Genomic DNA, 15,088 nt, shown 5'->3' on the forward strand with positions numbered 1-15,088 from the left:
CCAGTCTAGGGTGTGTGTTTTAGGGAGGATTTATACCTCTGCCTTCAACTTTCTACTAAACACACAAAGGATAAGTGACATGTGATCTGTGATCATGCTTTCCTTTTCTCATTTCTTCCTTAATTTATTTTGTTAATTTCAGTGGATTTCTGGGACAGGATTGGAATGGTTACAACTGTATTCTGTTGTTTTTAAATTCATAGTTGCCTGTCAACAGGTGTTTTTCAAGGTGGCTTCTTACGGCTGGGACAGAAAAAGATTCATTTCTTCTTTTTTGACATTTCTTCCAGGGGCCCCCATCCTAACGATCCCTCCCCTGTTTTCATTCCTTGCCTATTACTAAAATTAATTCATCCTTGATGTTTGGAAGTTCCCATCGACCTTTACACTTCAATTAGAATGCTTCTCCTATCCTGCCTTATTACATGGTTTGTAGTCAGTTTCTGGCATGTCTGTCTTCTTTTGCTCCATGCAAGCGAAGACCTTGTCGTGTTCACTTTTCATGTACAAATCCTTAGTCTCAGGCCTTGCCATAGTAGGCATCAGGTAAAACAGAGGTTCTCAATCAAGGCTGTGTGACATGATCACCTGTCAAGTGTTTTAAAAACATCAGTGTCCAGGTTCCATCTCTGACCTACTGAACCGTTGTCCAGAATGATAAAGTATGGACATTTGTGTGGTTTTTTTTGTTTTTTTTAAATCCCTCTGGGTAAGTGTATAGTATGTTCTTTTGGAAAGCTGTTCAGTGGTACCCACTATAAACATAAGTCTACCCTATGACTCAGCAGTCCCACTCCTGCATATATACCCAAGAAAAATGAGCTCTACAGAATTCCTTGGCAGTTAGGACTCCATGCTTTCACTGCTAAGGGCCCAGATTCGATCCCTGGTCGAGAAACTAAAGTCCCACAAGGCACATGGCGCACACACACACACCCAGAAAATGAGCTCTTACGGACATCAGAGCATGTATAGGAGTGTTTATGGCACTTTTGCTCATGAAAGGTAAACTGTAGTATATTTGCAAAATAAACTACACAGTAGTTAAGAATGAACTGTTGATATATGCAGCATAGGTGATATTACGTCAGATGAAAGAAGCCAGGCACATATGAGTTCATACTGTATGACCATTATTTTATTTTTATTGAAGTATAGTTTATAGTTGACTTATACAATATTGTGTTAGTTTCAGGTATACAGCAAAGTGATTCAAATATATATTCTTTTTTCATGTATATATATATAGAATATATAGATACATACTCTCTTCCACAGTAGATTATTACAAGATACTGAGTATAGTTCCCTGTGCTATACAATTGGTCCTTGTTGGTTATCTGTTTATATTGTTGTTGTTCAGTCACTCAGTTGTGTCTGACTCTTTGCAACTCCATGGACTGCAGCGTCCCAGACTTCCCTGACCTTCACCATCTCCCAGAGCTTGCTCACACTCATTTCCATTGAGTCGTGGTGCCATCCAACCATCTCATCCTCTGTAGTCCCCTTTTCCTCCTCCCTTCAATCTTTCCCAGCATCAGGGTCTTTTCTAATGAGTCAGCTTATAGTATTGTGTTTATGTAAATCCCAACTTCCTAATGTTCTGTATTTTAATCTGGTTGTGGTTCACAGATGTGGAATAGGTAAAAATCAAAATACACTTAAGATTAGTACACTTAACACATTTTATTGTGTATATGTTTGTTTGATTTTCTTATTGGTGCTATAAAAAATTGCCACGAGCTTGGTGGCTTAAAACACCACCAGTTTATTCTCTTATGGTTCTGGAAGCCAGAAACCGTAAATCAGTTTAACCAGCTTAAGTCAGGGTGCTGGTAAGGATGGCATTTCTTCTGGAGACTCTAGGAGTGAATCTCTTCCCTTGCTTTTTTTCAGCTTTCTTTATATATATATATGACTTTATTTGTTTATTTTTTGTTGTGCTGGGTCTTTGTTGCTACACGGGCTTTCTCTAATTGTGGCGAACGGGGGCTCCTCTTTAGTTTTAGTGTGCAGACTTCTCATTGCAGTGGTTTCTCTCGTTGCAGAGCATGGACTCTAGGGCTTAAGCTTTGATAGTTGAGGCTCCTGGACTACAGGGCACAGGCTCAGTAGTTGTACATGGGCCCAGTTGCTCTGAGAAATGTGGGATCTTCCCAGATCAAGGATCAAACCCGTGTCTCCTGCATTGGCAGGTGAACTGCCTTTTTCAGCTTTTAGGATTGCACATCTTGGCTATTCTTCCCTCTTCCGTCTTTACAGCCAACAGTGTACCATGTTCAAATCTCTGCATCTGTCACGTCACCTTTGTTATGGTCACATCTCCCTCCACTTTCCTTTTATAAGAACCCTTGCGATAATGACCTTTAGGGCCCACCTGGATCATCCAAGATGGTTAATCCCCCCAAAATTCTTAACAGTCACATCTGCAAAGTACCTTTTGCCTTATGAAGTAGCATCCCCAGTGTTTAGTGATTACTATCTGGATATGTTTGGGGACCATTATTTAGCTAACCACATTGTTATACACCAGTAAAACAGTAAAATAAAACAAATAAGTCCCACAGTTGATTCTGATGAGCAGCTAAGGAAGAGAATCATTTGTAATAATCATTTGAATTGAATTAAAACTTTTTTAACCCCATCTGTGTAAGAGTTAATGAGCTTAAATCGAGCTTAAATGGAGTGTATTCTTTATTACTGTTGGAAGTTTTTGAAGGGAGGCTTAAAAATCTTATTTTCTTAACGGTCTTTTTAAGAATAGGAAAAATCTTACCTAACTCATTTGGAAGAGATGAGGCATGGCTGCCTTTCTGAAATCATCTTGGCCCATGGAAAAGTAGGAGGCTCTGTGTTTAACTAGGTTTGGATCTCAACTCTGATTTAGTCACTTTGTTGCTTGGGATCTTAACCTGGCAAGTTATTGATTGATTAACGGTTATACCTGGCACATAGGTGTTCAGTAACTAAGAAAACCTCTCTGTTTTTAAGACTCTGATAATTACCTTCTCTTTTTAAGTAAAATAACAATGGTACCTACCTCATAGGTTTGTTGTGAAAATAAGATAAGGAATGTTACAGCTTTAGGAAAAATTCTGGCACATAATGTTGAATATGGTAATATTTATTAATTTTTTTGTACTGTACATAAGTTGTCATAATTAAGTTATCTAGAATGCAAGGATATTTTCTTAGTTTTCTGCTTCATGGTTATTCCTAGGAGAGGAGTAGACAGTTGGAAGACAAGTCTGAGCAATGTTTTAGACTCCCTAATTTTGTTTTACTCCAGGTTGCCACGTTTATCCTCCAGAAGATCCTCTTAGATGACACTGGTTTGGCTTATATATGTCAGACATATGAGCGTTTCTCCCATGTCGCCATGATCTTGGTGAGTTCTTTCCTTTACCTTTTTTATTTATTTGGCCGTGTTGGATCTTAGCTGTGGCATGGGGGATCTTCTGTTGGAGCGCGTAGGCTTCTTTCTAGTTGTGACACCTGGGCTTTAGAGCGCACAGGTTCAGTAGTTGTGTAGGCTTAGTTGCCCCAGGATATGTGGGATCTTAGTTCCCCAACCAGGGATTGATCCCGAGTCCCCCTGCATTGCAAGGAGGATTCTTAACCACTGGACCACCAGGGCTTCTGATCACACAACTTAGTTTCTTTGCAGTCAACACTGAGCTACTTCAGTCTCCCAACGGGAAACAACAACCATGAAACCTTGTATAACAGTTCTCGCAATATCTGGTCTCTGAAACCAACTAGGGTTATTCTGTGTTTTGTATGTTCTTTCCTACCCCACTTTGTTTTGGGGGAAACAGGGTAAGATGGTCCTGCAGCTATCCAAAGAACCTTCCGCCCGTTTGCTGAAGCATGTAGTAAGATGTTACCTTCGACTCTCAGATAACCCCAGGTAAACATTTATAGAATGTATAGGACTTTGGGGAAATACTCTGATAAGTGTCTGCCCCATCTCATGTCATGGCTTCTATATCTTTAGGACTGGGAAGGGATAAAACTAATTCAGCTCATCTGAGACAGACCTTGATTAATTTCTTTCAAAATCTGAAATGCTAAATTTGAAAATCCATCAGAGTGTTGTCTCCCCACCAAAACTGTGTACCCTACTCTAAAATTCCCGAGAGTTCAGACAGTGAATCTCATGATCCATTACTCCTGTGGTTTGAGCTTTCTGTTCTACTCTCGGCGGTCAGAAAGAAAAGTATATTTTCAAAGATCTCTTAAGAAAGGAGCAAGCCCAGAAAGCTGTTGAATTGTATCTCTAGTTCTCCTCTTGATTCCTGTAAAGTGCTTGAGCTAATTATTTTACCTCCCTATTTCTTTGTGCCAGAAATCATACATTGTAGGTACAGTGCATTTTAGAAAAATTTGACCTCTTTGCTTTGTAAATCCATAATTCATGCTGAAAGCCACTTGCTCATATTCTGCTAAATCACATAATGGGATGATTTCTATGTTCCTAGGAATGGGGGTAACTTGATTAATGTGAACTCCTGCCACTGAGGTTATTTAAGCCCTAAGTATTTCTTTGACCATTTTCTCCTGTTCTTTAGTGGTTCCTGACTTCACCAAGTTTGAAAATACATTTATTTAAAACTCTCCTTGTAAAAGAAACTAGGCTAAGTACAAAAGCCATAACTTTTAAAAAAAAAAAAAAGCCTTATAAATAGTTAATTTACCTTTATGAGTTTTCAGATTTGACTTTTACTGGTAATATTTTAAAGAAAATGAAATATTTGAAAGTTCATCTGATAATAACTTTACAATAGTTTTACTGCTCATCTCTTAAGAGTTTTAACGTAAAACTGAAGCTGTTTTTGGAAAGACAAATTTTTATGAATCAGGTCATATCCCCTGTTAATGTTCTGATTTTGGAATGTTTTGTTTACTGTCACCCATATATTTTTAACATGAGTATTTTGACAACTGTAATAAATCAGAAAGTAGTTTGAATTGAAGTAAATTGTTGCATCATTTTATTCTATTTGCTTTGTCACAAAGTTCAATGTAGGGAAAACATTCTGAAAATGTTTACAGACAACAGATCCTGGAGGTCTCTAAGCCTATGTCTAATATAAGCTTTAGAGAATTTTAATGGCTTCTTAAAGTACTTGACAGAGCCGTAGATTCCCAGGATTCTATATATTTATATCTAAGAAAAGGGCTCTTTCCTGTCCCCCAATGTGGGTTTATTTGTTTGGTCTCCCTGGTTGGTTTGTTTTTGATGTAGGGCACGTGAAGCACTCAGGCAGTGTCTCCCTGACCAGCTGAAGGATACAACCTTCGCCCAGGTGCTAAAAGATGACACCACCACCAAACGCTGGCTTGCACAACTGGTGAAGAACCTGCAAGAGGGTCAGGTCACTGATCCCCGGGGGATTCCCCTGCCCCCTCAGTGATCTTCCCCCATCCCCTCCCACTACTTCCCGCAAGTTGGGGGAGGGAGGGGGAACCTGCAAGGAAAACAGCTCAGGTTTTATCACCGCCGACTGGGAATAGACGACCTCAATGCTGAACTGCACTGGAGAAAAGGGGCACGGTATCCCCACTGAGGTGTATGAGCTGCCATCTCAGGCTGCCTTGAGGACCTGGGCTCCCTCTGCTACTCCCAGGAAACGGGCTCCTGACACAGCAGTCTGCCGCCACAGCCAAGGAGGGTGTCAACACCAGCAAATGCTGTATTTGCAGCAGGCCCACGATGACCCTTCTCCCTCACCTCTACTCAGCCACTGGCAGGGAGGGGAGACTGGTGGCAGCAGCAGCGCTCTAGGCACGGTGAACGCCTGGGACCAAACCATGTGGCGTTTTCTTCTTTTGCCTTCCTGGAAGACTCGAGATGTGTCACTCCATCCTCTCTCTCAGTATTTGTTTACTTTGGATTTTTGTTTTTAATCTTAGAGAGAGGTGTGTTTAGTGGACACAAGCTGTAATATTCAGCAAACCTTTGTCAGTTGGCACTGTTTACAAGTCTGTTAGCTGCATAAGCTCAATAAAAAGTTGGTCTGGGCATTACATCCCCTCTAGGAGGCCAATAGCTGCGTGAGCTGTTGGGGGAAATGGGAGGCAGGGGAAGGATATGAAGCCAAAGGACAGCAGGAACCCACCACCTATTTCCCTTCCCTTCTCCATTCTTCTACCCCCAGTTCTGGATGCCACAAGGACCTTAACCTTGCTTCTGGCTTTCGCTGCTAGCTTTTCCAAATCTCAGTGCTCTTCCCTTCTTCACTTTACTAAACTTAAAACAGGCGTCTTAATTCACCAGACTGTCCTGGAAGGATATTGTATTGAGAGGAGATGATGAATGTCACCATCAGTTCAAGTCCTCAGAGACATTTTCTGGATGACTTTTAAAAGGAAGGTTATCTGGGCTTATGATGATAGGTTCCTTGATCCTATTCTTTGTTTTGGTGTAAATCTACAATTCCAAGTGTCTTCATGATTGTACTTGAAGCAGTATTAACTGAATGAGTTAATTTTATTCAGATTTAAGATAGAGGACTGGACTCTGCTTGCTCACTCAGTATTGTTGGGTTTTTTGGTTTTTTGTTTTTTGTTTTTTGTTGTTTTTCTTTTGTTTTGGACACATTCCCTTATGGTCTGTGGGAATTGTGAGATTGTCTCTGTAATATTTTTCACTTTTTCGTACTGTGTCAGAGAATCTCCCTTTCTTCTATGGATCTTTAAATGACTCTATTCATAATCCAGAGGTTTGAATCTGCGATCCAATGTAAATTAAATTGCCTTGCTTTCCCCTAGTCTTTCCACCTGCCATTACCTACTGTCTCTCTAATCCTCATCTCTAGTCAAAGATGGAATTTATAACCCAACTAGAGAGACCAAATATTTTCAGTCCACATCTTACACAGTTGAAGGTGAGTCTGAACACATTTGAGGAGAGTTACAGGGGGCAGGCTCAGAAAAACCTTTGCAGGGGCAGTTTTGCCAACCCAAGGGCTCTTTTAAGCCGACTTTCACAAAGGGAGCCGGCCTTATTAGTTGGCTTCTGTCTCTCTAGAGCCAAGAAAGTAGTAATGAAGTAGCCTAGATGTAGGAAGGGTAGAATAAGCACTTACTCCCCAGCTTTCAAAAATGAAGAGGAGAACCAGGCCAGCTCTCACTAAGCTCAAGCCTGAGGAGAAGAGGCCTTGGAGGAAGCAGAGAACAGCATGGACTGGATAAATGTCTTGACTCCCTTCAGCCCGCAGTTTCTGCCCTGCAGAGTCCAGCTAGGGTAACCCTGATTTTTGCCAACCACCTTCCTGCCGAGCCAAAGTTTTCTCATTCCCTCTCCTTTGGGGAAGCAGCTGAGGCCCCAGGCTATGCTCCCTGAGAAATTCTCTTCTCCATCTTTCGGTGCATTGGCCATTGTACTGTGCCAATAGTGTCTTAATTCTTGTACCATCTAATCTCAGCGGGCCTTGGACCCCACGTAGGAGTTGGGGGGAGGGGTGGAAATGGGTATTGTTCCGTGTAGTTGGTCCTGATGTCGTGTGTGAATAAAGAGACCCCCTCACCTCATTTTGTGTGTTCTTTCCCTCTCACTTCTTCAACAGGACTGAAATAAAAATGCTTCTGTTTTTATAACAATAGTTTTTCCTTTAAACTGTGGAGATTGGATTTTGTCAATGTGGAGTTATCTAGGCACTTTGGTCAATGATCCTTGTCAACCTTGCCTCTCTACTTCTGTGCACCTACATACACACACTGTCCTACAAGAGGGCAGTGATGGTTACTTTGTGGATAGGTCCTTTGGGAGAGTCTTACTGATGTTTAAAAGCTGTTTGGGAGGCTGGGATGGCATCTTTTTTCTGATGAAGTATCTTGCTTAAACAGAACTTCACTCCTGGCCAGAACCTAGTACTGGTGTGGGAGAGGCTTCCCTAAATGAAGATATAAAACTTGAAACATTTTATCACCAACTTTAATGTCCATTTCCTTCCGGGGTTCAAGACTTCTATTTCCAGACTTGTTTCCATCCGTTTCTGTCTCTCAGTGTGACAGAGCCAACCTCTGTTTCCACCTTCTTTTTTGTGAGGCTTGAGAGCCTTTGTTTCAGTGGTGGAACAGGACAAGGAGAGGTACTGGTAACCTTCAGAGCATGCCTTCCTTACTAACAGTATGTATGATTCCCTTGCTAACTGTTCCTGTTGCTCAAAGGCTGGGGAAGTGTGAGGGGGAAGAGGAGTAATATGCAAGGTTACTCTATCAAAAGTCCAAGGAAAACATTTGAAATGGAAACAATAGAACAAAATGACATTTTTCTTCCCTGAATATTGCAGAATTTCATTTTTTAAAAATACATGTATTTCAAAAGCAGATAGAATAGGTTGAGTTGAACAACACAAACCTAGCTTAACTGACATACTTAAAATACTGTAACTCAACCAACAGTGCACATATTTGTAATTGCACCAAAAGCTTTCACCAAAGTTGATCATAGCTCAACTATCAGGTAAGCTATAAGTAAGGAAATTTCCCCCCCAAATTAAAATAATACAGTGTTCTCTGAACACAGAGGGATTAAGCTAGAGGGGGAAAAAACTGGAAAGTCCCTAACTTATAAAACAGTATAATTCTAAATAACCCACTCATCACAGGGAAAAAAAAAAGTACAAAGGAAATTAGAAAAAAAAAATAGTAATGAAGACACCTTATGTCAAGAAACTGGGAAAGAGGGATGTCCCTGATAGTCTAGTGGCTAGGACTTGGCAGGGGGCCCAGGTTCAATCCCTGGTCAGGGAACTGAATCACGTGCTGCAACTAAAAATACCGCAACTAAAAAAAAAACCTGTATGCTGTGGCTGGGGATCCCAAGTGCCACAGCAAGGACCTCGTCCAGCCAAATAAAACATAAACTAGGAAAGAATAGCAAATTCAAGAAGTAGAAGAAATGCCAAAAAAAAAAAGAAATAAAAAAACAGATGTATAGTAACCAAAAGTCATTCCCTCAAAAACAGTAAAACTGATAAAGCTATAGACTGATCTGGAAAAAAAGTGAATGTTAGAAATGAAATAAAAGAGACATCACTTATATCTTAGTCACCAATCTCCTGAACTTCAGAAGCTATAGTGAAAAAACAGGTCTGAATTAAAATTAAGGAGCGGTGGCTGCTCGGGCACAGGAGGGCTTAGAGGAGCTATTCCATGTTCAAGGTCGGGAGGGGCGGCGGTGAGGAGATACCCCTCACCCAAGGTAAGGAGCAGTGGCTGCGCTTTGCTGGAGCAGCCGTAAAGAGATACCCCACGTCCAAGGTAAGAGAAACCCGAGTAAGACAGTAGATGTTGCAAGAAGGCAGACACACTGTAACCATAATCACAGAAAACTAGTCAATCTAATCACACTAGGACCACAGCCTTGTCTAACTCAATGAAACTGAGCCATGCCCTGTGGGGCCACACGAGATGGTCGGGCATGGTGGAGAGGTCTGACACAATGTGGTTCACTGGAGAAGGGAATGGCAAACCATTTCAGTATTCTTGCCTTGAGAACCCCATGAACAGTATGAAAAGGCAAAATGATAGGATACTGAACGAGGAACTCCCCAGGTCAGTAGGTGCCCAATATGCTACTGGAGATCAGTGGAGAAATAACTCCAGAAAGAATGAAGGGATGGAGCCAAAGTAAAAACAATACCCAGTTGTAGATGTGACTGGTGATAGAAGCAAGGTCCGATGCTGTAAAGAGCAATATTGCATAGGAACCTGGAATGTCAGGTCCATAAGTAAGGCAAACTGGAAGTGGTCAAACAAGAGATGGCAAGAGTGAATGTCAACATTCTAGGAATCAGTGAGCTAAAATGGACTGGAATGGGTGAATTTAACTCAGATGACCATTATATCTACTACTGCGGGCAGGAATCCCTCAGAAAAAATGGAATAGCCATCATGGTCAACAAAAGAGTCTGAAATGCAGTACTTGGATGCAATCTGAAAAACGACAGAACAATCTGTTCGTCTCCAAGGCAAACCATTCAGTATCACAATAATCCAAGTCTATGCCCCAACCAGTAACACTGAAGAAGCTGAAGTTGAACGGTTCTCTGAAGACCTACAAGACCTTTCAGAACTAACACCCCAAAAAGATGTCCTTTTCATTATAGGGAACTGGAATGCAAAAGTAGGAAATCAAGAAACACCTGGGGTAACAGGCAAATTTGGCCTTGGAATACGGAATGAAGCAGGGCAATGGCTAATAGAGTTTTGCCAAGAAAATGCACTGGTCATAGCAAATGCCCTCTTCCAACAACACAAGAGAAGACTCTACACATGGATCACCAGATGGTCAACACTGAAATCAGATTGATTCTATTCTTTGCAGCCAAAGATGGAGAAGCTCTATACAGTCAGCAAAAACAAGACCAGGAGCTGAGTGTGGCTCAGATCACAAACTCCTTATTGCCAAATTCAGACTTAAATTGAAGAAAGTAGGGAAAACCACTAGACCATTCATGTATGACCTACATCAAATCCCTATTGATTATACAGTGGAAGTGAGAAATAGATTTAAGGGACTAGATCTGATAGAGTGCCTGATGAACTATGGAATGAGGTTCGTGACATTGTACAGGAGACAGGGATCAAGACCATCCCCATGGAAAAGAAATGCAAAAAAGCAAAATGACTGAGGAGGCCTTACAAATAGCTGTGAAAAGAAGAGAAGGGAAAAGCAAAGGAGAAAAGGAAAGATAGAAGCATCTGAATGCAGAATTCCAGAGAATAGCAAGAAGAGATAAGAAAGCCATCTTCAGCAATCAATGCAAAGAAATAGAGGAAAACAACAGAATGGGAAAGACTAGAGATGTCTTCAAGAAAATTAGAGACACCAAGGGAACATTTCATGCAAAGATGGACTGGATAAAGGACAGAAATGGTATGGACCTAACAGAAGCAGAAGATAATAAGAAGAGATGGCAAGAGTACACAGAAGAACTATACAAAAAAGATCTTCACGACTCAGATAATCACGATGGTGTGATCATTCATCTAGAGCCAGACATCCTGGAATGTGAAGTCAAGTGGGCCTTAAAGCATCACTATGAACAAAGCTAGTGGAGGTGATGGAATTCCAGTGGAGCTATTTCAAATCCTGAAAGATGATGCTGTGAAAGTGCTGCATTCAATATGCCAGCACATTTGGAAAACTCAGCAGTGGCCACAGGACTGGAAAAGGTCAGTTTTCATTCCAATTCCAAAGAAAGGCAATGCCAAAGAATGCTCAAACTACTGCACAGTTGCACTCATGTCACATGCTAGTAAAGTAATGCTCAAAATTCTCCAAGCCAGGCTTCAGCAATACGTGAACCGTGAACTTCCAGATGTTCAAGTTGGTTTTAGAAAAGGCAGAGGAACCAGAGATCAAATTGCCAACATCCGCTGGATCATCGAAAAGGCAAGAGAGTTCCAGAAATACATCTGTTTCTGCTTTATTGACTATGCCAAAGCCTTTGACTGTGGACCACAAGAAACTGGAAAATTCTTAAAGAGATAGGAATACCAGACCACCAGACCTGCCTCTTGAGAAACCTATATGCAGGTCAGGAAGCAACAGTTAGAACTGGACATGGAACAACAGACTGGTTCCAAACAGGAAAAGGAGTACGTCAAGGCTATATATTGTCACTCTGCTTATTTAACTTCTATGCAGAGTACATCATGAGAAACACTGAGCTGGAAGGACAAGCTGGAATCAAGATTGCCAGGAGAAATCTCAATAACCTCAGATATGCAGATGACACCACCCTTAAGGCAGAAAGTGAAGAGGAACTAAAAAGCCTCTTGATGAAAGTGAAAGAGGAGAGTGAAAAAGTTGGCTTAAAGCTCAACATTCAGAAAACGAAGATCATGGCATCCGGTCCCATCACTTCATGGGAAATAGATGGGGAAACAGTAGAGACAGTTTCAGACTTTACTTTTTTGGGCTCCAAAATCACTGCAGATGGTGACTGCAGCCATGAAATTAAAAGACGCTTACTCCTTGGAAGAAAAGTTATGACCAACCTAGATAGCATATTCAAAAGCAGAGACATTACTTTGTCAACAAAGGTCCATCTAGTCAAGGCTATGGTTTTTCCAGTGGTCATGTATGGATGTGAGAATTGGACTGTGAAGAAAGCTGAGCGCCAAAGAATTGATGCTTTTGAACTGTGGTGTTGGAGATGACTCTTAAGAGTCCCTAGGACTGCAAGGAGATCCAACAAGTCCATTCTAAAGATCAGTCCTGTATGTTCTTTGGAAGGAAAGATGCTAAAGCTGAAACTCCAGTACTTTGGACACCTCATGCGAAGAGTTGACTCATTGGAAAAGACTCTGATGCTGGGAGGGATTGGGGCCAGGAGGAGAAGGGGACGACAGAGGATGAGATGGCTGGGTGGCATCACCGACTCGATGGACATGAGTCTGAGTGAACTCTGGGAGTTGGTGATGGACAGGGAGGCCTGGTGTGCTGCGATCCATGAGGTCACTAAGAGTCTGACATGACTGAGCGACTGAACTGAACTAAATTAAATTTTGAAGCAGTATAACTCAGCCATGAAAAACTATCAAAGGTATTAGAAGCAAGGAAAACTAGCTGCTAGCCTTTCCTATGAATGTAAATGTAAAATTTCCAGTCAAGTCAAATCTAGCAACATATAGGAGAGATAATGGGTCATATCTGATTTGGGTTTACTGCAACAAAAGAAGATTGACTTGATGCTTGAATTCAATTAACAAAAAACAAGAGAAGAATCACAATCATTAAATATATGCAGGAAAGAGCACTATAAAATTCAATACCGGGACTTCCCTGTTGGTCCAGTGGCTAAGACTCCATGCTCCCAATGCTGGGGTCTAATGTTTGATCCCTGGTAAGAAAAGTAAGATCCCACGTACCAAAACTAAAGATCCTGCATGCCACAGTGAAGATTGAAGATTCCCTGTGCTGCAACTAAGACCTGATACAGCTAAATAAATATTACAGGAAAAAAAAAATTCAATACCTATTCATGAGTTTTAAAAACTTTGAAAAGCAGGAATAGAAGGGGGTATCCTTAATCTAATAAAAATCTTTATATGTGTGTGTATGTAGATATACCTATGTGTATACCTGTGTATAATTATTTTGACCTAAAAATTCAAATTCATTTATAATTTAAACATTTAAAAGAAAAAGTTTCATATTCATGAAAACACAAAATCTTAATAAAAATTCTATGGTTGGGACTTCCCTGGTGGTCCGGTGGTTATGAGTCCACCTTGGAATGCAAAGGATGCAGGTTTGATCCCTGATCAGAGAACTAATCCCAAATCGCTCAGAGCAACTGCACGCACTCATCACACCTGGAGAGTTTGCACCCCAAGGAAAGGTCCCAAGTGCCGCCAACTAAGACCCGATGCAGCCAAATAGATAAAATTCTATTTTTAAAAAACCTATAGTAAACTTCTGAGTTATAAAATACTGAAATCATTTTCCACGAGATGAAGAATAAGATAAGGATGTCCACTATCACAACTCTATATATCATTAAACTGGTCCCAGCCAGTGTGATGTCAAGAAAATAAGATAATAAAGGGAAAAAACAAAAAAACATGCTGACAACATGATTGTGTATGTAAGTAATCCAAAAGAATCTACAGATTCTTAGAATTAAGTGAATTTAGCAAGGTCACAGAATACAGTCAATATGCACCTCAAAAAAGTTCATTATGTGTTTCTAAATACAATAAATAGAAAATGACATTCAAAAATACATTGTTTATTATAGCATAATAAATTGAATAGCTCAAAATAGATATGCCAAAAGATATCCAGACTCTACATTGCAAACAACATTCTGGAAAGAAAGATTGACAGGTATGTGGTCAAGTCATATACGTCAATTCACCTAATATTTTTCTTCCTTGGTATAGGTTAGCTTATATCTGTTGGAAACAAAGTGGGAACTTGTCTATGTTCTCGAGTATTTAGAAATCTCACTATGTTTCACAATAACTTAGTTTTATTTCTTTAAATTGTATATAAGATACCATTAGAGAAACATTTTTAACCCTAATGAAATTTCAGGGATGACTTTACAATCTGACAACAACATGAGTACATTTTGAAAATTAAAAAAAATTGAAACAAATTAATTGTAAACAACAACAAAAAAAGACTGACATAGATGAAGAGATGTATCACTCCATGGACTGGAAAATAATATCGGAAGGATACCTGTTCTCTCAAATTAATCTGCCAGTGAAACTCAATTCTAAGTAAAATCCCAGCAGGTTTATTTTTGTGAAGATTGACAAGCTGATTCTAAAATTTGCATAGAACTAGAGAAAAGCCCAGCAAAGTAATGAAGACCCAGCTCAGCCAAAAATAAATAAGTGAAAAAATAAAATTAATTTTTTTTTTATTTCATGGAAATGGATAGTGCCAAAACAGTCTTGAAGAAAAAGGAGGTTGGAGTCCTTCCACACCCAGATACCCTCCTTTACCTGTCAACCCTTAAGACCCGTCTTTCTGAGACATGACTTATAAATAGCATATAGTTGTATTTTACTTCGTGAACTTTCTGAAAGTTTCATCTCTCACAGTGGTCTGTCATACCCTTTGCATTAAGATTTTATTTTTGGCTGTGCTGGGTCTTTACTGCTGCATGGGCTTTTCGTGAGTGGGGCCTACTCTCTAGTTGCAATACACTAACTTCTCGTTGCGGCTTCTCTTGTGGTGCACAGGCTTAGCTGCTCTGAGGCTTGTGGGATCTCCCTGGACCAGTGATCAAACACATGTCTCTTGCATTGGTAGGCAGATTCTTTACCACTGAGCCACTAGCGAAGCCCTGGCGTTGCATTTTAAATTCTAATCTCTATCATTTTGATCTCGATCTCTGATTTCTTTTATACCTTCTTGTCCCCCCAACCTTGATTTTTTGGGAAAGGGGGGTTATTTTGAAGGTTTTTGTGAGTGTTTTCTCTGGAATGGAAGTGTCCATGTATTCTGTTGTCTTTCAAAGTTATATATCCTGGCTTTTAAGTTAAACAGTTGTGCTTAGTCATTTCAATCGTGTCCGACTCTTCATGACCCCATGGACTGTAGCCCACCAGG

The 15,088-nt window shown here is 40.4% G+C and overlaps 1 protein-coding gene across 1 annotated transcript in view; it reads left to right on the plus strand.

Annotated features, from left to right (window-relative positions):
• Positions 1-7,515, plus strand: part of CNOT9 (CCR4-NOT transcription complex subunit 9) — a 30,895-nt gene extending 23,380 nt beyond the window's left edge. Inside the window, exons 6-8 of the mRNA XM_068967897.1 lie at positions 3,290-3,388; positions 3,819-3,910; positions 5,249-7,515. Of these exons, the coding sequence (XP_068823998.1) occupies positions 3,290-3,388; positions 3,819-3,910; positions 5,249-5,417 (360 nt within the window). The 3' untranslated portion in view covers positions 5,418-7,515. The remainder of the gene's footprint in view (positions 1-3,289; positions 3,389-3,818; positions 3,911-5,248) is intronic.
• Positions 7,516-15,088: the final 7,573 nt, after the last annotated feature.

The sequence above is a fragment of the Capricornis sumatraensis genome, chromosome 3, assembly GCF_032405125.1.
Source record: "Capricornis sumatraensis isolate serow.1 chromosome 3, serow.2, whole genome shotgun sequence".
Taxonomy (NCBI): Eukaryota; Metazoa; Chordata; class Mammalia; order Artiodactyla; family Bovidae; genus Capricornis; species Capricornis sumatraensis.